At 37.1% G+C, this 26,467-nt stretch overlaps 1 protein-coding gene across 1 annotated transcript; it reads left to right on the top strand.

The window, feature by feature from the left end:
- The first annotated feature begins 18 nt into the window (after positions 1 to 18).
- On the top strand, positions 19 to 26,208 carry CENPK (centromere protein K). Its single transcript, XM_050913426.1, has 10 exons — positions 19 to 61; positions 2,757 to 2,858; positions 4,983 to 5,039; positions 9,076 to 9,148; positions 13,431 to 13,477; positions 14,853 to 14,935; positions 15,050 to 15,148; positions 15,428 to 15,569; positions 22,200 to 22,253; positions 25,224 to 26,208. Exons 1-10 carry the CDS (start codon positions 59 to 61, stop codon positions 25,380 to 25,382), a joined length of 819 nt encoding a protein of 272 aa, XP_050769383.1. The 5' UTR covers positions 19 to 58; the 3' UTR covers positions 25,383 to 26,208.
- The last annotated feature ends 259 nt before the right edge of the window (positions 26,209 to 26,467 follow it).

The following is a 26,467-nucleotide window of genomic DNA, read 5'->3' on the forward strand; positions in this document are numbered from 1 at the left end:
GGAGCGCGCGCAGAGAAGGACGCGGGCCGGGCAGAGCCGAGCGGAGCGCGGAGCCGCCATGGTAACGGGCGGGGAAGGGGGCGGCCTCGGCCTCGGCCTCGGCCTCGGCCCCGGCCCCGGCCCCGGCCCCGCCGGCCACCCGGCTGCCCTGAGCGCCGCTGCCGGCCCAAGGGCAGCTCCCGGGTTTTGGCGACCGAGGGGAGCAGCTCCTCGGCCCTGGAGCCGGGGCAGCCGCGGCGTCTCGGGGGGGGGCGGGGCTCGCGGCCGTTAGGGCAGCGGGGCTGCTGGGAAGGGAGTGGGCTGGTCCCTGCGGCCGTGCCCGCCTGCTCCCGCGTGGGAAAAGGCTGCGGTCAGGCCTAGCCTGTGGGGAGTAACCTTTCTCGTGTTCTCCTGTCGCTGGTGTAGTGCTGGGGTTTATGTCGGGGAGAATGGGAGCTCCCTGTCTAACCTCTTTTGTGATGTTACTTGAATCCTGATTTTATTCTTCTCCTTCCTAAGGTGAACTCCCGGTTTTTTGTCTTCCCCCCCCCCCCCCCCCCCCCCCCCCCCCCATTAGTTTTCCCAGGGCTGCTGTTATTTTCCTTTCTCATCTCTGAATTTCTTCCAGTAGTTGGTCATCTTGTATTTGAAACGTTTCCCATAAAGCCTGCCTATTCGCTTGGCTGGCATAGAGCCTACAATGCACACTTGTCCCTGTGTGTATTTTTTACCTAATTCTGTAGTTCTCAAATGAGGTAAGAAGGACTAATATGTTGAAACTGAAATGCATTAATATTAATGACATGCAAAAAAAGCTTTCCGTTTTCAGGATTGGTGTACAAATAAAAACCTAATTTTACCATACAGAAATAGGGAAAACTGTGAGCTACAAGGAAAAACATCTGAACATGACACTTTGATGTATATACTATATAAGGTAATTAATAGCACAGTATTAGGGACCTCAAGTCAGTTTGGCTTGTGCTACAGAGGCCTGTAGTATCTCTTCATAATATGTAGATTCTGAAACTATGTGAAATCAATCATGGAAATTTTGAAGGTCAACAATAGTAAAATCATATAAATATTTTGGGGGGGTTTTTTTGGCTATGAACTCAGAGATTTATTTCACATAATGTTTTCATGTTGAGGGATTGTATTATTGTGGGGGAACACAGGGGAATAGGACTTTTTATTGCACCGCAAGAGCCCTTTCAAATTTCCAAAGGTTATACCGGGTTTGGGTTTTTTTGGTGTTTGTTTGTTTGTTTGTTTGTTTTAATTCAGGCTCTCTTACCTCTGCTGCTGAGCCTTTGCCATGATGAAAATTATCTGTTCAGGCTTTTTTTTAGTTTGTTTGTCTCCCTGACAGTTTTTGGTCTGAGAAAAATAGTATATGGCATCTCAAGACTGCTTAGTTTCTTTATTAGCCTTCTGTGGGGGACTTCACTGGAGGCATTTCAGAAGTCTTAAAAAATTATGTGAACTAGTTCTCTTTTATGTTATGGAGACATTCCAAGACTCTTAAGAAGATAATGATTTTCCTTTGCAAAAACTGCTTGTTAGACCTTATCAGATCATGGCAATCCAGATTTTTCTAGTGTTCTGTTTTTAATTATTGATGCAACAAACTTGCCAGGAAGGCTTAGTGGAAGTATTGCTACCTTTCAGTTCTCTAGAATACTTCCAGTGTTCAGTGAGACGTTCTGATTTTTTTTTCTTAGCCACTCTGCTATGGCATACTTGAACTTTGGAGGTACTAGTTGAATATTTCACTCCTAAATTCGAGTTTTAAACATAATTGTCTCTGATGCTGCGTTTTTGTTCTGAAAATGAACAAAAGGTTGAGTTAGGAATTTGCATCATTAAGAAGGCAGAGATGTTTATTTCTTCGTTAGATCTTTATCTTTTTAATGTTTCTTTTTAATCTCTAAGTATTTGGTGGGCTTAGAGATCCATTTAAGTATTTTTAAAGGCTTCCTGCATCTTGTACACCTAGGAAATTCCTGTTGGTTGTTTTACCTTAAAAAAAAAAATTCCCTTTGAGTGCCATTTTGGCCCTTCTTGTTTTTGCCTCTTAATTGCTGCTGTTGTTCATGTATCTCTTGATAGATTTAACTAGGATTCAATTTCTGAATTTGTATGTGTTTCTATCCGACCCAACAGTTTCTCAAACTTTTTAATTTAACTTCGGTTGATTTTTCTTTTGGCTGCCCTGGTGCCCTCTTTCCTTAGTTGCCTGCATATCTTTCAGGTTCTTTTGTTTGTTTTTCTAGTAACCTCCAGGACACTTTAATTTGTTAATCAAAAAGATTCTGAATTCAAATTGTCATAAGGAGAAATAGATTAGGACATTTAATGGAAGACAGAGCAGAAGTAACTATGCTTAAGAACTTTGCAGATATATGGAAGAAAAACGTGGCTTTGTAGATGTGAGATTCTCTTAGTGTTTCTTTATTAAAGTTGTCAGAAAATAAAAAATGCCATTGCAGATAATCAAAGCAGTTTTGAAAATTTAGGACTTTGATTCAATTTTTAAAAACATTATTAGTGTCTTCAAATTTTACTATAGTAACATGCTTACCTGATTTTACTGAATGATTGGGTGCTATCTGGAAATATAGGGGAGTTAACTGAAAGCTTTGGATTCAGAGGGATTTCTCTGTTACATATTTGACCTGAGGCAGCCGGTATGATTCAGTAATAATTCAGTAATTATTCAATGTTAATAATTATTGTAGATCTACATGATAACTGTTCTATTTGCTTGTTAATAGGCTGAATATTTACCAGAAATCACCAATGACTCAGTTTGTCCTGTAGATGCCAAGGAAGAACTCTTGGATGAATGTGAGAGTATTTGGAAGCAGATGGAAGAGGTATGCAAATTGCAAGTGATAGACTAGATTTGTTGTAACCTTTCCTCAGCATTTTTTCATTCATCTCCCCATCCTTCACTGCATGCTTACCTCACCCCCTCCAAAGAAACTACTGCAACACAACAAGGAAAAAAAAAAAAGGGAAGAAGAAAAGATCTTTAGAAAGGCCAGAGGTAGAAGTGCTGGCAGGGGTGAAGAATGCCTTGCAGTGTCAAACTTTGTTTACAGTGTGCTGATGTTATGATTTAGTTAAATAGAATGAGAGTATATGTTAAAACTAGGGAAAATTAAACAATTTACTTGTGTTCTGCTGATGTTATGATTTAGTTAAACAGAATGAGAGTATATGTTAAAACTAGGGAAAATTAAACAATTTACTTGTGTTCTGGTAGTACCAGCACACTGAGACTTGGGATCCTTCTCTCTTTAGCCTCATGCAAGATGGGATTCAATTGCTGTTCACAAGTACTTTGGATCTTAAAGGAGAGAGAGAATGGGAGGACAAAGAGGCTTAGAAGGATGACGATGTTAGCATACACTCATGCAAACTGACAGTTACATGCTCAAGAATAAAATTTCTCTCTCTCAGTATATGGTCCAATGTGCTAATAATAACATTTTAGAGTGAGTTATTTTTATTTACAGGAATCCCAGGAAAGATAAACTTTTAGAAGTTCTGAGGGAATGCTATGCACCCTGTAAGATTCTGCTGAGTCTGATGAAAACTCATGTTCTAAATTATATTTTGAGAGTCTTAATTGCTTCACTCAATTTTATGTGGTATTTATTTGCCATTTGCTTGAGTTCTGAGTTGTAGATTTGAAGCATTAAAGTATCAGAAACTGAAGTAAAAATACTTCCAAACTTAAAGTAGAACAAAGTGTAGACAACCCACAGTGCAATAATTTTACAGAATTAGATTTAAAAAGACTAATGTGATTTTATTTGTTGTTACATGTAAACTTACCTTAATATTGAACAAGTGGCAGGGAATCCTGCGTCTAGGTTTCTGAAGTACTGTAATAAGTTATCAACAGAAGTTTTGTTTGGCACCACTTCAGAGGACGTGAACTTTCTTTGAAATTTTCAGATTAGAAGGGAAGTTAGAATGTTTATTATTTTGAATTTAATTGAAAATCTTTGATATCTTGCGTCTCGTTCCCAGCATCCCCCAAACAACACAGGAAGTGATAATGTGTGTAATTTTTGGAAGTTGATAAAAACAGTAGGATTTTTATTACTTTGTGACTGTTGCATCCTGGATGCATACATGTTTCAGCAAAAAGTTTAAACAACTAATAGTCATTGAATTAGCTCCTAGGTTATATGGTTTATGATGTAACATTCCAATGATTACGTGTCATCATTAGCAGTTTTTATTGGAGAAATCCTGTATTTTTTGGTTCCAAAAGACTTAACAGCAAGATTTCCAAAGTACTGCTTAATAGTTTTACTGCTTAGTACAATACATCCTGCCCTGTCATGGGGCAGGTTAAATTGCTGACAGTTATAAAACAAGAAAGAGTTTAGCAGGTGTCTCCTGCTGAAGCCTTGGATGTCTGTGGTGGCCTGAATTTCAGACTTGATATACATCCCATTGCAGTCATGGGAGCTGATGGAGTGTACTTCTAAAAATCAGACCATTTCTGAAGTGTACAGTATATTGCCCTGAATGAGGTAAAACTAAAAATGTGTATTATAATGCAATTGCTCTGTTTGGAGAGCCAGAATAACACAGCAAGTGTGTTAACTTCTCAGCAGCTTCCCTATTCAGCCTTGTCTGTGACTCTCTCTTCCCAGTTTCTCATGTTCTTCATCTGTTCAGTGTCTTTCCCCATATCAACTTTTCCCTCATAACTTGCCTTTTTCCTCAAATCATACATCTTTTGTTAGGTGCTGCTCTTCTACTTTTCAATTGATTGAAGTTCTACTTTTTTATTGTGGTACAATTTCAAAATATTTCTTAATTTATTCTCGGTCACGCTCTGAGGGATATGGTAGGAGCCAAGTCAAAACTCTTTTATTCCTATATTAAACAACTTTTGTTGGAATTTCTAAGCATTGTGTTTTTCTTACAAAAAGGAAGAGTAAACATTGTTTGTGTTTTGTTTATTTTCCGCCAAGTGTCAGAACAAGCTAATGCTTCTAGGAACGGGAACACTGCTAAAATCAGATGTCAAGGTAAGACAGTATTTTTTTTTTTATTCTCCACAAAATATTTAGTTTTCTGTAAAGATATGGTGGGTTTCCAAAAGAAGGAAACTAAATTATCTTCACTTACTCTCTAAAGCTGACAGCTTTACTCTTCTTAACTTTGAAGCTGTATTCCGAAGTATGTGTCTAGCAAATACTGAAAAGTTGCATTTATGTATAGCAAAAAGGTTACATGTAGTCCTGCCACACAACTGATAAGTGACTAACATAGGCAGCAAAATGGAGGGGTACATAACTTGAATACCTGTTCGGACTATTTCCTAATCGGTGTATATGTAATTTGTGAAACTCTGTATGGATCCCTTTAGTTTTACTCTGGAACTTTTTATTTGCAAATTACAGTTGTTCCCCATTTGTGGGTATCATTAGGAAACTGAAGTGCTTGAATTAGAAATGAACTGAGTGATGCTGAGTGCATGAATGTGAACTCCTGTATCCCTCAAATTTTGCGGAACATGCAAAAAGGCAATGCTGGCTCACTGTTTAGTTGTTTGTAAATTCTAAATAGGAACCTTTAAAATAGAATTTATATGAGGACCCCAAATTTGGAAAGTATAAACAGTTAAACATTGGGCTGGCTGGGTGAAATACATAGGTCTTATAATCTCCATGTTACATGACTTCAGTAAGAGTATTCAGATGGTTAATTCGATACACTTGACTGAATAATTAACAAAAAGAGCACTTTTCTTCAGAGATGTATCTGTTGAATACATTCAGATGTTTAATTACTATGTAATTACTAACAGTCTCTTGCTGGTAATAAACTATGTTCTAAACTATTATTTAATCAGAATAAATAAATGAAGATGCATACTCAAGTGCATAAAATACAATCTTTTTCTCCTTTTAGGACTCTGGATAAAATCCTATAAGTAGAAATAAATTTTGTATAATTTTAATTGGGTGTAGACTGAGTTTTTTATGTTTCTTTGCAGCTTTACTGAAGCACATCATACCCTTGTAAATAATACTGAAAATTCCGAGATAGGCTTTTCTTGAAAACTGTCCTAGCAAGACAATGATTAAATGGAGTTGTAAAAATGAAGATTAAATTAAGATTGCACTTCAAGATAGAAAATAGGGAGGAGAGGAAGAGGTCATGTTATATGCTCTGTCAGCAACTTTCATGGGATCTTATTGCAGCCCTAACATAGACACTTGTATTGACCCAGGAAACTACAGACCTGTTAGTCTAACCTCAGTTCTTGGAAAAATTATGGAGAAGATCACACTGGGTGCTATTGAAAGACATTTAAAGAATAATGCAATCATCAGGCACAGTCAACATGGGTTCACAGAGGGAAAGTCCTGTTTGACTAATTTGATATCTTTCTATGACAAGGTGACCTGCCTAGTGGAGGAAGGGAAAGGCGGTGGGTGTAGTTTTTCTGGATTTTAGTAAGGCTTTTGATACTGTCCCTCACAGCATCCTCCTGGACAAGTTGTCCAATTGTGAGATGAGCAGTTACACAGTGCACTGAGTGAAGAACTGGCTGAAGGGCAGGGCTCAAAGGGCTGCAGTGAATGGGGCTACATCTGGCTGGCGACCAGTCATCAGCGGTGTTCCTCAGGGCTCAATTATAGGGCCAGTTCTGTTCAGTATTTTTATCAACGATCTGGATGCAGGATTTGAAGGCACCATTAGCAAGTCTGCTGATGATACCAAACTGGGAGGTGCTGTTGACTCTCTTGAAGGACAAGAGGCCTTGCAGAGGGATCTAGATAGATTGCAGCATTGGGCAATCATCAATGGCATAACATTTAACAAGAACAAATGTCGGATTCTGCACCTAGGACGGTGTAACGCTGGGCACAGGTATAAACTGGGAGAGGAGTGGCTGGAGAGCAGCCCCTCAGAAAGGGATCTGGTGGTGCTGGTTTAACGCTGAGCTCAACATGAGTCAGCAGTGTGCCCTGGCAGCCAAGAGGGCAAACCGCATCCTGGGGTGCATCAAACACAGCATAACCAGCCGGTCAAAAGAGGTGATTGTCCCGCTGTATTCAGTGTTGGTGCGGCCTCACCTGGAGTACTGTGTGCAGTTCTGGGCCCCACAATTTAAGGATGTTAAGGTAGTTGAATGCATCCAGAGGAGGGCAACAAAGCTGGTGAAAGGGCTGGAAGGCATGTCCTATGAGGAGCGGCTAAGGACTTTGGGCTTGTGTAGTTTGGAGAGAAGGAGGCTGAGGGGTGACCTAATTGCTCTCTACAGCTTCCTGAGGAGGGGAAGTGGAGAGGGAGGTGCTGATCTTTTCTCCCTGCTACCCAGCCACAGGACATGTGGGAATGGTTCAAAGCTGTGTCAAGGGAGATTCAGACTTCACATTAGGAAGCATTTCTGTACTGAAAGGATGGTCAAACACTGGAACAGGCTTCCTAGAGAGGCTGTTGATGCCCCAAGCCTGTCAGTGTTCAAGAGGCATTTGAGCAATGCCCTCAATAATATGCTTTAACTTTTGGTCAGCCCTGAAGTGGTCAGGCAGTTGGACTAGATGATCGTTGTAGGTCCCTTCCAACTGGAACTGTTCTATTCTGTTTTCACTGTAACTAGCAAAGAAGCTATGGTTTTCTTCCTTGCTGTTGACCTTGTCACTAATGTTAATTCCTTAATCACCTCAAGACTGTAATCTTGCAATGTACTCTGTGGTTTTATCCTTTAAGTTTGGGGACTGATTCTCGTCTGTGATGTAATGGATTACTTACTGAGCAGCCTATTTTGCTAGGAATGCGTATAGGACATGAGAGCGAGACATCTGATGTACATATTTGCTGTATGTATTTGTCTGTTGAAAAGATGGTCCTTGATTTAAGGTTGCTGAATGGTAGTGTTAATTTATTTGAAAGTTTTTTGTCCAGTTACTGGAATATCCAGAACGTTTCGGTCATCCTTTTTTATCAAGTTTAAAGGAACAAAGAATGAGCTGATGGTACTGTCAAGAGTAGTGCTCCATTACAAAAGAGATGACACCACCTGATCTAGAAAATAAGAAATGTTTGTATGGCAATTATTTCTTTTGTTTTGAGTTTGTTTTCTTTTCCTTTATTTTAAAAGGTTGTCTTTTGAAGATGCACTTTACAAAGTTATTTTGAGTAGTGAAAAGCTAAGCTTAAGTTATCAATTCTTTATATCTTTATTGTAAGATCTTGGCTGGTGATTCTTAGCATATTTTTTTCTCTTTTTAATTGATGAAAAGCCAAATGCAATCTGCAGTGCTTTTTATGGAATGCTTGACCATATCAGCAGTACCTTTTGTGTTTAAATGTATGCTTAATTTCTTAGCAGATTACTTGTAATATATCTATATGTAATTTGCAATGTATTTGAAGAAAAATTTTAGGTGTAGTCCTCAGTTTCAGGAAGTGGAAGAGTAATAATAAGTATTCTTTCTCTAGAACACAGTAAGGTATTAAAATAAGTATATTTTTAAAAATCTATGGTTGTTTAGTTTGGGTTTTTTAAAAAACTTTTCTGAACTGGTGTTTTTTCTTATTGCTCCTATATTTTCAGTGATTACAGTGAGCTAGAGCACTAGTTCTAAAGCATTTTTTGTTGAGTCCACAGATGTGGTTTTGATAGAAGATTTATTTGACTACTGTTTTTTTGGAAGCCAATCTTTTGTTTAGTCATCACACATATCAAGCACCGTCCATTTAACCTTAAATGTGTATGAACCATGCATCTAAGGAGGAGTGGGGATGAAGTATTGTCATTGCTTCTAGTGGCTCATCTTCAGTTGTGGTCGTTGTCTGATATTACAGAGGAAATTAGGGGAAAAATGCCAACTCTGACTACTTCTGATTTCCCCCTTTTGAAAAAAGAATAAAAATGTTTCTTGATCCCTGCAAGTGGCTTTTAAAATCTTTTGAAGGAATAATTGTAATAGATGCTCTTCTGTTTTCTGCTTTATAAACTTAATAATTGAATTTCTATCCTGTTCTATCTCATTTTACTCCAATGCAACTCAACACGCTTCAAGAGATGCTTCTTTTCTTGTTATACAGCTTTCCTTGTTAATGATGCGAGTGAAAGCTTTAACAGCGGAATATAATCAATGGCAAAAAAGAAGTCCTGAAAGTAAGTAACTGCTTCCATGTAAGGTATACTCATATAAACTTCTGCAAAGTGTCCTTCATCTAGGCATCTTAAACTGTGTATATATTGAATGTCTGCTGATTTGTATTTTTATACTATAACTACTTAAAAATTAAATTAAATACTTCCCACAGTAGCATGTATGTTTCATTTCTGTATTGTTTTTGCACTTCAGTTCTAAGTGAACTTAGAATTCAAAGTGAATTCTACTATAACTTAATCTTATGATTCTGGACAAATAAGTGCATAATTCATATCACCATTCGTCAGTCAGTTAAGTGGAAGAATAACTGTTAGCAGATCTCCTAACAAAATAACAAAAGTTCGTTATGCTGTTACCCTCCTTCAGGTTTCTCCTTTCTGTGATTGTTTCTTCTCCATCTTTCATTTGTATTTCCTTTTTAGGACAGAACTACTTTGGCAAATAATTTTGTCTTCATTTTGTCTTTTAAGCAGCTGATATTTTTTTATCTTTGCAAGTATTGCTAATAAACTAACAATAATTTACCCAAACATATTTTTAACCATACCTCCTTTCATTTTTTTTTTAATTGATACTTCACAAAAGTGTGTTGTATTATGATGTACTAGCTGAAACTTTGACGTAAACCTTTAGCGGTAAGCCCATTACACCATAATAAAATATCTATCTTGGATTTAACAGGGGTCAGAGATTTCAGGTCAAGAAAAGGTGGTAAAAGACACTTCAGTTTAGTTTAACAACACAGGAACCCAGATCACTTCTTGATCCTGAGAAGCACAAACCACTGAGACAAGTGGTAGCTCTTATATTTGTTAGGCATTATCAATCAAAAGGTATAAATTCCTCAGTTCTTCAAAATTCTTTTTGTACATGAGCATCACTGCTGACTGATTTCACTCTGTTGCAAGGCTGATGTGGCCAGACACTGAAGATAAAACCATTCAGAATCTAAGTGTGAGTAAAGTAATCTGGTTTTTCAGATCTCTGATTTGGAGACTCGTAAAACATTTCATACTACGCTATCATTACTATTCCAGTAGCACTCACTGCTATGTCTCCTGTCAAGGACCCGTTACCACCTTTCAACCCAGTAAAACTTATTAGTTAATCTTTAAATGGATGCATTGACTCATTTGAATATTTATGCCAGAAGAGGCCTGGGGTGTTTTTTTTAGTGTTTACAAAATGATAGGAATGTGGTTTAGACAGCAAATGGTGATTTCCAATATTTTGTCATTTGGCCAAAGTGGAATGCATTTTCAGATGAACATTACAGTCACTTCTCCAGCTTCTTTCAGAGTTCATGTACTTGCTGCATATTGTGATCAAACAATAGGAGCTGGGAAAAAAATAAATATTTCTTCTTTCTTATAAATATATATTGTTGCTCTTATTAGAATAAATTCATAGTTCATGTGCTTTGTAAGCCTGTCTCTAAGAATGGTCAGCCTCAAATGCTTTTTAGAGATATGTAGACCAAAAGTATGACATTGAATGAATTTGGGAAATACTGGTTCTTGGCTGCTGCTCATGAATAAGCTGCTGGCTTAAAGCAAGTGAATTGAAAGCACTTACAGTTTTTATCTGAGTAAAATACCTGGAGATGTTAGGTTTCCTTACTAAAACATGTAATTATTTTAAACTTTAAGCTATTTGCTTAAAAATACTCTTGGGGCTTGACCTATTTTTATTGGCTTGCTGACTTGCTTTGCTCAACTGTTCTTTCTTGTTCCCAGGTGGTAAGATTTATTATTAGAAATCTTAATTTTGTACTAGAGAAATGATCTGTGCGTATTATAATGCAAAAAATATTTTGCAGCCAAAGCTTTGCCTTTTTGGCTGCCTTTCTGAGGGAAGAAAAAAGAAATTGCTGCTAAGAATTTGAATAGAGTTATAGTGCTTGTATGAAAATGAGGAGTCTACTGTGCTTACATCTTCTCTGTCCATCTTGGCTCCTTTCTATATACTCTTAGTTTTGAAGGAGGAATTACTTAATTGAAAACATTGTCTGAATTTATCTAAATAGGAATAGCAGAAATACTGATTTCATAAAATTTACTAATAGAGCATGAATATCAGGCTGTCTTGTTACTTTGGTTTCTGCTTTTAGTAATGGCCAGTTCGTTTTATTGTAAATGAGAGCCTGTCAGCATTTCAATTTTAAACCTTGTTTTCAGAGGTTATAACTTGGCAGTTCTACCTTTCTTTGGGCACAATATTGGCAAACAGACTTGAATCCACAATGCAAATTTTAAGTTTGCAAAACTTCTACTTTAGTCTCTTGTTCTTTCTAAATTTCTGATACTATTACTGTAGCTCTAGAGCTGCTAAATCAGCTGAATTAAAACTTATTTAACAAGCATTTGGCTCATAAAAATAGAATTTAACTTTTGCCTTTGCAAAATAAGGAAGTGCAAGCAACCATATTTTAAACCATATAAAGCAGTTGTGGTCTCCGCATAATTTCTATTTTTCTTTGCAAAATATAAGTATTCTGCCAAATTCCTCTTATTTTAATAGGAGTTTCTGTATAAACACGTGCATAGTAGTTGCTTTTACATTCCTAGCATCTGGTAGTATTTTGCTTAGTAATAGTACTATGTATCACTAGGCAATTCTGTTTGACATCTGATTCTTGCAAGTGTAGTGATTCACAAGTGAAAAAGCTTTAACTGATGGTAGACAGAGCAACCTGTGTTCTTTACAGTAGCAGCTGCCATAAATGTGTTGTCCCAGTGTCTTAGATCTGCACTGTTCCTTCACTAAATTAGGGCAGTGATTTCTTTCCTAGGAAGATGTGGCCTTCTATTCTGACACTCACACAATATGAATATTGAATGGGAAGCACATACTCAGGATTGGGTACCTAAAAATGAAGAAGTGTTAGAAACCAATAGTAGAAATTGATAATTCTAGGTAGTGAGGCCTCACAATAATTGTGGTGGGGGGGTGGCGGGGGAAGAGTTGTATGGGTTTCTTCAAATACGCCAGTGAATGTGAATAAAAGCACACCAATGAATTTTATCATGTGTATGTAGGATATTCATGTCATTAAAGAAATCTTGCTCTTATTAGAGCACAGACCACTACCTCCCACAGCTCTTAAACATAAACTTAATTTGGGAGCACACTACTTAAATTTTTTGTGTCAAAATTTGGAGACAGTAATTCTCTGTAAAAGGGATTTTATTGTGACATGTAATTTAATGCATTTTGAACTCAATAGTTTTGCTGATTTTCATCTCAGAACAAACACTGCTTTTAAAACTACTAATCTAAGGCTTCTCAAAATTTGTGGTGATTAAAAACTAGAAAATTACCCCAAAAAAGTACTTTTATAGATTTATGAAGTCAACTGTATTATATTTAGGAGATATTTAATGCTTTTATAAGAGGGTTAAGGGTTTTCCTTTTTGTTAAAGGAAAAAGCTTTTATTGAAGTAAATATTTTTAAGATTTGAGATTTGGAGCCTAAGCTTGGACAAAAAATATCCCTGTCATATTAAGATTTAAATCTGTTAGAGTAGCTTTCATTTCTCCTGTTAATAGATTCAAATGCTTCACTTTTTCAAAAGTCATGTTAATGCAGATGCTGCAGGTTGACATGGAACTGAGAATTGACTGGAGTCCATTAAAGGCTATCAAATACAACAATTCACTTTATTCAGAAAATCCATGAGCCATAAATCACTGCGTTTTGCAGAAGCATTCTGGGGAAACATTACCACATCCTTGAATAGTACCATACTTTCCCTTAAGTACTGCTGTTGCTCAGGGTTAGAGTTAGGATATTGGCCTTGCTGGGCTTTTCATCTCCGTACATGTAGCTGTCCTCGTGAACAGTAAGGATGGTGACATGCTTTTTAAGTTCTTTAAATCTGATAGATTTTACAATCCTGATCAAGCATTTGGGAGGCTGTTTAACAAGGAATTGGAAGACTAGAAGAATTTGATTGCCCACATTGGTAATGTTGATGGAGTCCCTTCCACTGAAGAAAATCAGGCTTGCTTATCTTGAAATATGACTGTACTTCACATTTTGATGTTGAGCTAGTTCAGGTATAAAAAATAACGCAGAAGCATTAACACCACACTTTTTTCAGTCTAATTTAACTTGCTGAAAAGTGATAGTAGGTTAGCCTAGCAGGACACCACAAAATGTGGTTAAACTGCTGCTGACAGCCAAGCTAGTTTTTTAGAGCCTCTCTAGCCAGGCTGCTTTTCAGTATAAACAAGTCTATATCATCCAATGCAAAAAACCCAATTCATTTTATTTTTCAGTAAGTTCTGCCAATCCAGATGTACTGTTAGCATTAGGAAAAGAAGAGGTAAGTCTTTTTGTTTGCTAAAAGATAATAAAATTTTGTTGAAAAAAAATGAAAAAAGTATATACAATTGCTGCATTTTCCTATGACTGCTCCTGTGGTGGACTGCTAAGATACTGTGTATGTTTCTTCAGGCATTGTTGTTGTTCTCATCTTTTTCTTCCCCTGTATGGTAACTACTAAAATTTCCTAGTTGTAATGAATGATCTTTTAAACAAAAAGTTTTTATATATTGCCTTTCATACTTGATATAAAATAATGTAACATGTTACACAGTATTCTTAGATCTAGAGTTCTGTGGAATAATTTGTTGAGTTCTTCTAGCCTTGGAAGAAAGAGCAAATCAAGAATGTCTTAGGGGTAGCATTATACTATATTGATTGGTATGCAACATACCTGAGAATATTGCTGTGGCTTAAAAAAAAAAACACCTTTTGGTTTTCTTCTTCCTAGCAGCTTTCCTTTCTCTAGTATCACTTACAACAGGGAACCCAACTGCTGTTAAAGAGTCACTATTAACAAGTTGTTTGGTTACACACTTTCATTTGACTGTATGGCTATGGCATGTTTGATCTGATATTCCTTTTTGTGGCCTATTTTGTTGAGGATTCCAATTTTTTTTTTCAAATGTTGCATATATAGAGCATATTTGCTTCTGTAGAATATTTTCACAATTTTTATTTCTTTGAGCTAAATATAAAAGTTTTCTAGTTTGTATGGAAGGAGACAAACTACATCCAAATCATAGGTTTATATTAAAAACCCATAAACTATTAGAAATACTACTTTGTAGAACGTAATGCACTAATGAAAGACCCAGTATACTGAGAGTCCACTGTTCCCTATCTTGAGCAGTGCATATAGCTTCTGGCTGCAGTAGTTTTATTTCTCCCTCTTGCCTCTCCCAGATATGTCCATATCACTGAGGACCATTTAATTCATGGATGCAATTAGTCTTTCTTTGCAGCATCTTTGTTTTCTGAGTGCTATACATTTTATGTTGGTGCAATTAGCATGGATTCATTCTTGCAAGCAGCTGCAATGGTTTAGACAACATAGCCCTGGTGCTGTAGATGTTTTCTCCTCAGTCTTTCGTCAGACGAGCAGTTCATGTGTGTGCTCCATAATCTGCTTCAGGTAAAATCAACTATGTTGTTTTACAGAGCTTCAATAAGACACTAATGAGCAACTGATCAGTAAAATTTTAAATAGCTCCAACTGGATTTAAAAATAGTCTGTCACTCTATAGCTGTATTTCTTAAGAAATTACAGATAACTTTGGCCCTCTTTACAAGATTTAAAGATGTAACCTTACATAGAACAAATACCACAGACTGGGCTATATGCAAACTGTAGGTTTAGCTTTCCTTTTTTATAGTTGCAGAAAGTAAAGAATGATCTTCAAATGATGCTGTCAACAGTTCAATCAAAGAATAAACAACTGGAAGATGATCTGAAAAGGTAGTACAATAATTTGGACTTATGAATGCTGTAAGCTTTTTTACTACACTTTTTTTTGACTGTGCAGAAAAATATTTATCTGTTGTGCCACTTCCTACTTTTCATGTTTCAAAGAGAACAGCAGTGGCATGAGGAACAGGAGCAGATACTAGACATTCTTAATGGAATTGAAGAAGAGACAAAAACCCAAGTTGAACAACTTTCCAAAAAAAGGTATTTCTACAGTGTTGAGTTTTTATATTGAAGAATTTAAATATCAATAAGAGCAACTGAGCAAACAAACTCTTAAAACATACTCCTTGTTTTGTTAAATAGATCACATAACTCAGTTATCCATATTTGAAACATGGTAAATATTGCTACTATCTGCTTATATCCTATGATTCAAGATGTTGAACTTATGACAATAGAAAACACGGGATTTTTTTACTTAAGAACAACTTTAATTATCTTACTGAATTTCATATTCTATTGCTATGTTTTTACTATTAGTTGGAATACTAGAGCATTTAATGAACTGCAAAATAAAGTGTTGAAAATAAAGATATATAAGGAAGAACTCTTGAATGCTCTGGGTGAATTCCTAGAAGAACATTTTCCCCTTCCAGAGAAAGGTGGAAATGCTAAAAAGAAGGTAAGATTTTCTTAATAACTATTAAATTTGGAATGTTCAATTTCATTAGATGCAGTATCTTTTTAAAGTCACTAGCATAGAATCTGCAGTTATGTTTTGAAATAAGTATAGTTCTTAGAGCTGATCCTTTAGGTTTAGTTGACATTTTTCAGGTAATTTTCAGGTTGGTTTGTATTATTTAAGGCTGTTCCCAACTGGATATTTTCTTTTTTTAATGTATATATCCTTTACCTAATGAGATGCACAGCAATGTATTGTATTTCTTACTGAACTGCAAGCTGTGCCAAATTTGGAAACAGCGAGAGGTTCACTCCAAATTGTTCCATTTTCTTTTTTTACTGGACTAGGTAAGTGGATTCATATTTTCCGTGGCAAAGCAAATTTTAATTGTCTAACAATGTTTTTGGAACAATAAGGACAAGTGTTTATAATTACAGTGAAGTTTGGAATGTTAACTGTCAGTTTCTGTTCAGGCAAACTGGGCCAAAAATTATCTTAAAACTTATAGGCAATCAGGGAGTATTTTGCATAATAAATTCAAAGTCTGCAGTAAAAATAAACCTTTTACCGTTACTATTTGAAAGAATAGTTACAAAAAAGCTACAAAAAGGCAGGGGTTGATTTTGATTTCAGACACACTTTAGAATACAGAAATAGAAAGGATTTATTTCATCCAGTACCCTGTTATTTCAGACAACCACATGATTTCTTTAATATTAATCACTGAGCTCCATTTTAGAACTAATTATTTGTTACTACTGTTTCTATTGGGGTTTGTTCTAGTACCTCAGTACTCTGGTTAGAAACTGTCTCCTAACTTCCCATCTAAATTTATTCATGTCTAACAGATCCATGTATTTTTATGCCAGTATTGTCCTTAGAATAGCTCTTTTTCTTTCTTGTGTTTATTCCTTCTGATATATTTATAGACAGCAATCTTATACCCTCTTCCTTTGTTTTGCAAATTGAACTAGCAAAGCTTTCTTGTTCTTCTCCTGTAAGATAACTTTTTCAATATCCTGGCTTATCCTAGTAATAGCCATTTTCTGTATTTGCTTCCACTTGTGGATTTATCTTTTTTTGGAACCTGATAAAAACCAATATTATAAATGAAACTACTAGCTCACAATCATCATAAAAGCAAGTAATTACACTCTTGTCTTTTTCTTCCTGTTATTTCCAACTGATGAACCCTGAGCTTTTCATTTAAAAAAACTTGTTTTTGCACAGAAGTACATATTTTGCACATACAAATATCAAATGGAGCCTTCAAGGCATAATGTCCATTTTAAGTCTTACTCAACTATTTTCAAACAACTTATTGTATTTTTATCTTACTTCTATACATCAATGGCTTCCAGTTTCCTGCTATTACTAAATATGCTAGATTACTAAATATGATACATTTTGCTGCAACATTAAAAAAATTAAAGCTTCAGGGATTTAAGTCATCTTTCAGTCATGTATTTCCTGATTTCAGCCTGATGTCATCTCCTTATTTGCTGGTGCTTATGCATCTTACAGTTGTTCTAGGACATGCCTCTTCAAACACTAAAGTATCCCTGATGCATTTTAAGCAATTGTCTGTTTTTCCCATATATATCGCTTCCTTAAAAAATATATTTCTTATGAGATACACCAGTTTATTTGCTCCCATTTATGTAATGTGATAGAAAAATATAGGCTGGAAGTGATCTCTGGAGATCTTCCATTCCAACACTATCATGAAGGTAGTGCCAATGTCAAAGTTGGATCAGGTTGCTCATGGTCATATCCAGCTGTGTTTTTGTCGTGGTTTAACCCCAGTCAGCAACTAAGCTGAAATGTAAGAAACAGTAAATTCATGCACGTTTCAGAATTCTGAGGAAGATTTCATGTAAAATCTCCAACCCCAGAGCAAAATCCACTGCTTGAATTTTCTCAGCCTCTGTTATCCTGACTGTCAGAAATTCTTATTAGCTACTCTGCCTTCATCTCTCTTCCTTGCTGTCATGGTTTAAGCCCAGCCGCCAACAAAGCACCATGGAGCTACTCGCTCACTCCTCCCCCTCAGTGGGATGGGGAGGAGAAAATGTAACGAAAGGCTCCTAAGTCAAGACAAGGACAGGGAGGGATCACTCACCAATTATGGTCACAGGCAAAACAGAGTCAACTTGGGGAAAAAAGGAAATCCATTTAATTTGTTGACAACCAAATCGGAGTAGGATGATGAGAAATAGAAGCATATCTTAAAAACACACCTTTCCCCCCACCCCTCCCTTCCTCCTGGGCTCAGCTTTGCTCCCAGTTCCTCTACCTCCTCCCCCCTAAGTGCTGCAGCGGGACGGGGAATGGGGGTTGTGGTCAGTTCATCACACATTGTCTGTGCCACTCCTTCCTCCTCAGGGGAAGGGCTCCTCACACTCTTCCCCTGCTCCAGCGTGGGGTCCCTCCCACGGGGATCAGCCCTCCATGAGCTTCTCCAACGCGAGTCCTTCCCACAGGCTGCAGTCTTCCACAAACTGCCCCAGAGTAGGCTCTCCCACACAGTCACGGCCTTCTCCAGGCCCAGCCACCAGCTCCGGCATGGGGTCCTCCACAGGCTGCAGGGGAATCTGCTCCACCGTTAACCTCCATGGGCTGCAGGGGGACAGCCTGCCGTCTCACCACGGGCTGCAGGGGAATCTCTGCTCCGGCGCTCCTCCGCCCTCTCCTTCTTCACTGACCTTGGTCTCTGCATGGTTGTTTCTCTCACATCCCACTCTTCACTTCACTGTAGCTCCTCCTCCATCTTCTTCCTCCACCCTTTTTTAGCAGTTATTTCCCCTTCTTAAATACACTATCCCAGAGGCGCTACCACTGTTGCTGATTGGCTCAGCCTTGGCCAGCAGCAGGTCTGAGTTTGGAGCCAGGGAAGCTTCCAGCAGCTTCTCACAGGAGCCACCCCTGTAGCCCCTCCCCTGCTACATAAACCTAACACATTCTGCTCCTCACCTCTGTGAATCACATGTTTAAAATTACCAAAAAACCCCAAACTTCCCCACACCAAAACTGAAATAACATCAACACAATACTGAATGATAGTAGACAATTTAAACATGATCCACCCCTCGTCCCTCCACCACAATTACAACAACCGAAATTCCCCATGATTATTCTGCTAATGTTGTCCAGTTGATGTTTTGCCTGTTACCTCTCCCAATTACTATCCTTATCTCTTGCCCCATGTTGGGTGCCACAAAGGACTATCGTGATTTAAGCCCAGCCAGCAACAGAGCACCACGCAGCCGCTCACTCCTTCCCCTGGCAGCGGGAAAGGGAGAAGAAAATAGAACAAAAAGCTCATGGGTCTAGACAAGGACAGGGAGGGATCACTCACCAATTGTGGTCACAGGCAAAACAGACTCATTTTGGGGAAAAATAAACCAATTTAATTTGTTAACAACCAAATCAGAGTAGGATGATGAGAAATAGAACCATATCTTAAAAACGCATCCTCCCCCGACCCCTCCCTCCTTCCCAGGCTCAGCTTTGCTCCCCATTCCTCTACCTCCTCCCCCCAGCAGCACAGGGGGACAGAAATGGGGGTTGTGGTCAGTTCATCACACATTGTCTCTGCCACTCCTTCCTCCTCAGGGGGAGGAGGCCTCACACTCTTCCCCTGCTCCAGCGTGGGGTCCCTCCCACAGGGATCAGCCCTCCATGAGTTTCTTAAACGCAAGTCCTTTTGAGTGCACTGCAGTCCTCCACAAACTGCTCCAGCGTGGGCTTTCCCACGGAGTCACAGCCTTTTCCAGGCCCAGCCACCAGCTCCAGCATGGGGTCCTCCATGGGCTGCAGGGGAATCTCTGCTTCGCCATTATCCTCCATGGGCTGCAGGGGGACAGCCTGCCGTCTCACCATGGGCTGCAGAGGAATCTCTGCTCCACCGCACCTCCTCCCTCGCCTTCTTCACTGACTGACCTTGGTCTCTGCATGGTTGTTTCTCTCATCTCCCACTACTCACTTCACTGGAACTCTTCCCCCTCTCCACCCCAGCAGTCTTTTCCCCTTTCTTAAACATGCTATCCCAGAGGCGCTACCACCGTTACTGACTGGCTCAGCCTTGGCCAGAGGCGGGTCCGAGTTGGAGCCAGGGAAGCTTCTAGTCGCTTCTTCCCATTGCTGATGGGCTCAGCCTTGGCCAGAGGCAGGTCCAACTTGGAGCCAAGGAAGCTTCCAGCAGCTTCTCGCAGCAGCCACCCCTGTCGCCCCTCCCCCGCTACACAAACCCAACACACATGCAATTTTCCTTATTAAAATCTAAAGAAAAAAATAGTCACTGGAGGTGTTTGGGATTAATCAGCCTTTCCCCTGCTCCCAGAAGCTCACCTTCTACCTTTTTTTTATTTTACTTAAATGTAAAATTGATAAATTTCCAAGTAAGGTCTTGTCTTGTCTTAGTTTTAATTTTATTTATGCATTTCCTGAACTCTTAAACACAGTTTGTTTTCTGACAAGTCTTTTTCTTTTCACTCCTTGTGAATTCGTAGCTGCTTCTGTATCTTTTGACTCAGTTGGATCTCAATGGCTCAACTGCAGGTCCCCTGAAATCCGCACCTAAGTGATTAACTGTGAAGGCAGGAGAGACAGCCATTTTCACCTATATTGTTTTCTTTATTGTATCAGAAATACAGATTGTCGGCATTAGCAATGAAATTTGCTGCTACATTGATTCAGGGGAACACATTATTCACAGCTGTGTTATCAGCTTGGTTCAACACTCTGGAAGCACCGAACTTTTAACTCTGTACATCAGTAATTTTGCTTCACTTTGTGGAAGCTTCTTGTGTTCTCAGTAGTTCTATGTGAGGGCAAATGTAGGGGGCTGACGTCTGTAGGGCACGGCTCCAGAGTAGTGTGAACTGCTCCAAGCCTTGCTGTTCTGGTTCCACCTTCCTTTCACCAGGCACCTGCGTCTGGGATTGGGAGTGGGAGGGAAGACTGAATCTCAGCAGCCCATGTTAGCTTCTGTTGCCATGGCCCAACACCTTTAGTATAGGTAGTGACTGAGGTAGGACTTATCTTGCATTTTAAATCTCGGATAAAAAAAGACACTTTTTTTTCAAGATAAGCAATATGAAAAGTCGTTTGTTGAGGAATATTCTTTATGCCAACCTATCTCATGGAAGGGAGAAGAAGGTGCCTTTTAGGTTAAATAAATAAATGCTGAGCATCCTACTTAAAACTGACTTTATAAGAATTAATTAATTAGAGTTACTTACATTGGTGACACTTAAATTATGTAAGTCATATAATTTTACAAAACAATACATACAATCTATATTATAAACCTAGCAAAATAAGTTTGCTACTTCTGTGAGAGTGCAAACCTCTTTACACTAATATCCTTAGGATTTTAATCTTTGTATACCAGTTTTAGTAATTACTGAAGTCGTAACCTAATTTTAACTTGGAAACATGAATATTGAACCCACTACCTAAGTTACGAAGTAGTATTTTTGGACAGGGAAATACAACAGCTGAGGCTATGAAGTATCTTCATGATTGCTCTAAGGAACCTTTTGCAGCTTCTTAGTGTAGATTCCATTTCCTCAGACTAGTATTAAGATAAAGGCACAAATATAGGCATTATTGGGCCCTAGCTCCATGGTTTGCAAGGTTTCCATGGAGCAGGCAGTGTGTCCCCCTTGTGGCTTTCTGAAGGTGAGAATATTAAGAACTGTGACTGGAGAAAAGAAGCCAGAACTTGCCTTTCACAAATTCTTCTTTATTGTTTGTATTCTTCTTCTGTTCCAGAAATGGAGTTTGTATAAGGTCCTGCACAGCTGTTAATACCTTAGGACTTAAGTTGACATATTCAACAGCAGTGCTGAGTAAGCAGCCTCCAGTGCTGTATTATCTCCTTTATTTTGTTGAATGAGAAGTGGATGGGGAAAAAGGATAAAATTGAAAAATAATCAGGTTCACCATGCAACAGCACAAGCAGTTTTGTTGGCGTTGCTGCCTAAATAATCCATATGACTTTGTAGGCAATGGCTTGATTTGCTTGCTACAAATGAAGACAAGTAATTTTCTAATGATATTTTATCATGGACTTCCCCCCCCCAAATTTTTAATGATTCTATTTCTTAAGCTTGGCCATTTTTTTTAGTTGAAGTCAGAGTACAAGTAAACAAATATTCATCAGCAAATCATGAAAAAATATTAAGGCACTATGAACTGAAGTCTTGAGCTTTGTCAAATTTGCATTGTAAACATTTTTCTGAAGTTCACAAAGAACATTATTTTTTCCTAACAGATCACATTCATAGAATGTTTTGCACTGTACTACATTATAAATATGATGTACAACATTTTATTTAAATGTAAACCTAGGTAGATATACTATGATCACTTAAGATTAATCTTTTTCAATAATTAATTAAAAAAATGTTACATTTAAAGTGTATGATATTGAACTGGTAGATTTAAATACTACCTTGTATTTCTGTCATGACTAAATCTAAGTAGAAGTCTTCATCTGTTGTGTACTGTGCAATCAAATAATTGTGTGATTATTTTTCTTTGTCAATTAACATTTTTCCTGTTAACTAACATATTCAGTTTTGGGTTGTGTTAATTTGGCTGGGGGGGTGGTTATCTTTGCAGAATTCTTCTGAAGAGCCAGCTGTAGAACTGATAACGCTGCGTGAAATTTTAGAGGTAAGATGGTTTTGTTATGTAGAGATTTGGGGAATTTTCCAATACTTAGATCTGATCATAATATACTAATAACCATATGTCATATATTGTTATTTATCTTAAGATAGTTAATTGAAAAGTAGAATGTTTAAGAATGTTATGTCAGATTTGTATTTTAATTCCTATCAAATTAAAACCCCAATTTTTTACAAGAGATGTGGCAATAATTTAGATAACTAAATCTTCAGTTTAAGCTAGAGAACGATTATCCCTTATTTCTTAAATTTATAATGATTATTTTAAAGAAGCTGTATGAGCCTTAGTGGCTCAAATTAGGGGAGATATGCTTAACAAAAAAATGAATTGTTCCATTTCATGCTATCTTTTGTACTGTTTCAATAAATGTATTGCTGAAATATAATACAGTAACAGTTATAGAAGGACCAATTAATGTGTAGTCTCCCACATTACCCAGTATTTCCCAGTAATACCCAATAGTGTATTAGCTGGATTATCTTCTCATAGGAGGAAATCAATGAATCTGATTAATGCGTTTCTAGTTGATTTTATAAGTACGTCAGCATTGATAGTGTGTATTTTTAATCACAGTGCAATTTATGAATTTTAATTGCAAAGCATAATTTTGAAGGACCATTAAAAATCTTTTCACTAGCATTGTTCCTTCTTGTCTTAAATGTAGCATTTGAAGTGAAATTTCCTATCCCTCCATCCTCACTCTTCAGACATTTGTAAGCATCTATGTGTAAGACCTCCCTGAAGGAAAACGTTTTTTCCTGAGGGAAAACTTGATGAATAACAACTTTCTGGTATTTAAGATGCTATGATCTGGTCACTATGACATTGTTGTACTTTAGTTTAAAGCCCAGACTTTGGGCTTACTTCATCAAAATAATTTTACATGCTTCAAGTATCTCAGCATGCCTATTAACACCAAATTAGGCAGAGCTTGAAAAGAGATCAGAATTTAAAATAGCTACATTCCCTATGGAATTAAAATTTTAAAGCTCTTCTAATGCTTTAAAATTGCCCATCATATTTTTCTGATATTGTTAATCTCAGAATGCGAACACATCCAAGTAATGTCTGATTTCCATTTGGAAGAACATACTACTTCCAAAAATTCAGCCTTATTTTTAATTTTAACTATCTTGGCGTAAACTGTCAATGTCCCTTATCTTTGTTTTATGGGAGGTTTTTTGTTGAGCAACTTGATTCTAGCTTCAAGTGCCTGTTAAATTTCAAAAGTGTTTTCTCAGATACAGATAACAGCTTCTTAAAGAGACAAATGCAAAGTCATCTTTGTATTATAATTACAGATTTAGGATTTGCTGTTGTACAAATGTAGTTCATTCACAGAATTACAATCAGTGCATGTGTTCCTAACCGTGTCGCCTCAATCTCCATCTGTTTGTTTGTTAAATAATGAAAGTGTACATTTTTAGTAAATCCACTTTGACAAGCTAGGTGTATACATTTATATCATTTAGGTATATCAGAATCTACTTCATTAAATTAGCTTAAGTAATAAGCAAGCAGTAAACTCTTTTCTCATGCAAACCTCAGAATTTTTATTATACTACTTTTTATTCCAGTAATGAGCTGTAATTTTTTACAAATGTAGTAATTCTTTTCCTTTTAAACAGTTTGAGGATTATTCCTTTCTGATTGAGAATTTAGTGAACTAGTTTAAGATTTGAAAGACTGTTTACAATACAAATGTATGTAAAGTTACAGCCATAAGGGCTATTTTGGAATATCAGATTGTCAGAAAAGACTAAGTAACAATTCATCTAAAATAATGCATTTGGAGTAAATACTCAGAATTGGGGCAGATAAGTACAAAAGACATAAACTGGAATAATTCTTCAGAATGTTCTGAAAAAGCAGGTTGTTTGGGTTTTTTTTGAATAGCAATGGGTGAAAAAAGAGTAAAGTCTGGTACTGAGGATTTTGAGTTTAGCAATAGAGGCAGACAGTATTTTGTACCTAATGACACTGGGAAAGCTATAATGTTTAGAAGCTCTGAGTAGAAAGACGAAATATCTGGGATGAATGTTAAACCACGACAGCAATATTATTAGGGCATAAACATGGTCTCCAAGAACAGAAAAAGAATGTCAAAACTGATCTTTGTTTTTAACTCCATTAACTAATTCTATATTTAGATAAGGAACAAAGGAGAAGTAAGGAAGTATCAAGAGGAGGTGAATTTTTGTGAGGTGCTTGTCGTGCCCAAACAAGAAGTGATATTAAGAATTTGGATAATCCATTTATGAGATGAGTAAAAAGATTTGATGTGCAAACGTAGTGAAGTTAAAATAGGACTACAATGTTTAAGTTGTCACAGATGCAAACTTATTTATTTCTAACACTACCTACAGAAGGACACAAAATACAGCAAAAATAATTCTTCCCAATCTAAGAAGACAGATTTTTTTTTAGCTTATTAGTGAGACAAAATTTAAGAAAATTGTAAGAGGGACATTCTTCTCTGCTAAAATCTGAAAGAATGAGGGAGAAATACTATTTGTTGACAGTCATTATGGTTTTGAGGCAAGTGATTCCCAAAAATCTGGCTTTCCCTCTTATTTAATGCTTTTAAATTAACAGACACTGATTTAAAGATTAATTATATAAGGATTTACCAGCTTCATGTTCAGATTTTTAGGCATTTACAGTTACACTATCTAAAATTCACTAAGAATTTTTGACAGATGGTGAAAAACTTAGTCTGGATAAAAGGAGAATTCTGGTTCTAATTTTTACATCAAAAAAGATGTAATGCAGTTAATTGGAAGTTCTTCATTTTACTTCTGCCTTGAACAGGTCTTGTATTTCTCCTGTAGTCTTGTATTTCTTATATTGCCTACATAAGTGTCTCATTACAATAATTTGTATAAATTCAGTTAAAGGAGATAAAAATCTAGCTGTTTTGTTCATTTCCTAAATCTTATCCTTTTGGTCTTCCAGATTCTTGTACACAAATTAATGAGCACACCACATGAACCCTATGTAACAATCAATGACTCATTTTGGCCACCTTATATTGAGCTGCTGCTGCGATATGGAATTGTCTTGAGACATCCAGAAGATCCAAACAGAATGCGCCTAGAAGCCTTTCACATGTAGCGTGACCTACATGTTTACTTTAAAACAAAACAAAGCACCAGTATTCTTACTTGGGGGCTAAGACATGTTTTATGATAAGCTTTTTTAATATCAGCAACCTCTTCTTGCTGGATGATTTTATTTTTTTTTCTTTTTTAATAAAGCATATATTTGTTCAGAGTGTGAAATATGAAAAAAGACAAAAATTTCTACTGTAACTGCTCACAGTTACAGTTGGCTTTCAGTTTTATGGCAAGTGATGCCAAGATTTGCATTGTGCAGGGTTTTTTCAGCTGCTTTAAGGTGCAAATTCAGGTAATAGACAAAGTAAATATGTTTAACAGTCTTTTTTACTTTAAAAATCATACTTTATACATGACTCTTCTCTTCTATGTTAATTTCTTAGATTGCTTTAGCTCTTCTCAATTTCCTTTAGTATTTTGTTGTACTCTGTAGAGGCAAAATTTGAAATAACTCAGCTCCTCCTGTACGTGACCTTGCAAACATTTGGAACTAACAGTGAAGTATCATGTCAAGAATGTGTTTTCGTTTGTTTGTTGGGGGTTTTTTTCCAGAGTCTTTGAAAACAAGTTTATTGGCTTTAAGATAAACACTTAGGAAAGCTGACACATCTTTCTGTGCAAAGGGCTGCAGATGTTGAGTGTGCAACTCTACAACTGCATGCTTCCTAAACAGCCCATATTGTGTTATGCTATATCACTTAACAGTATCTGTCTTCACTTTTTCAGATCTAATTTATCAAGGCTTATAACAGATTTCTGTTCTGTTGATTTCTACAGTTTCAAGTTATGCCAATTGACAGTTACCTTCTGAATAAATGCTGGCATTCTGTGTCATCCTAACCTGCTTTTCTATTGTAGTCCATGGGCGCACAAAATGCTACTCTTGCATATCTATAGTGACTGTAACCTTGGGAAATCAAATACGCCTTTCATTAATCAGATTTCAGTTTATTGAGGTAGGAACTTTAATGATTTTTCAGTTCATAGAAAAATAAAGGGTTGTATAGAATCATAGAATGGTTTGGGTTGGAAGGGACATTAAAGATTATCTAGTTCCAACCCCCCTGCCATGGGCAGGGACAC

This window comes from Gymnogyps californianus, chromosome Z (genome assembly GCF_018139145.2).
Source record: "Gymnogyps californianus isolate 813 chromosome Z, ASM1813914v2, whole genome shotgun sequence".
Taxonomy (NCBI): Eukaryota; Metazoa; Chordata; class Aves; order Accipitriformes; family Cathartidae; genus Gymnogyps; species Gymnogyps californianus.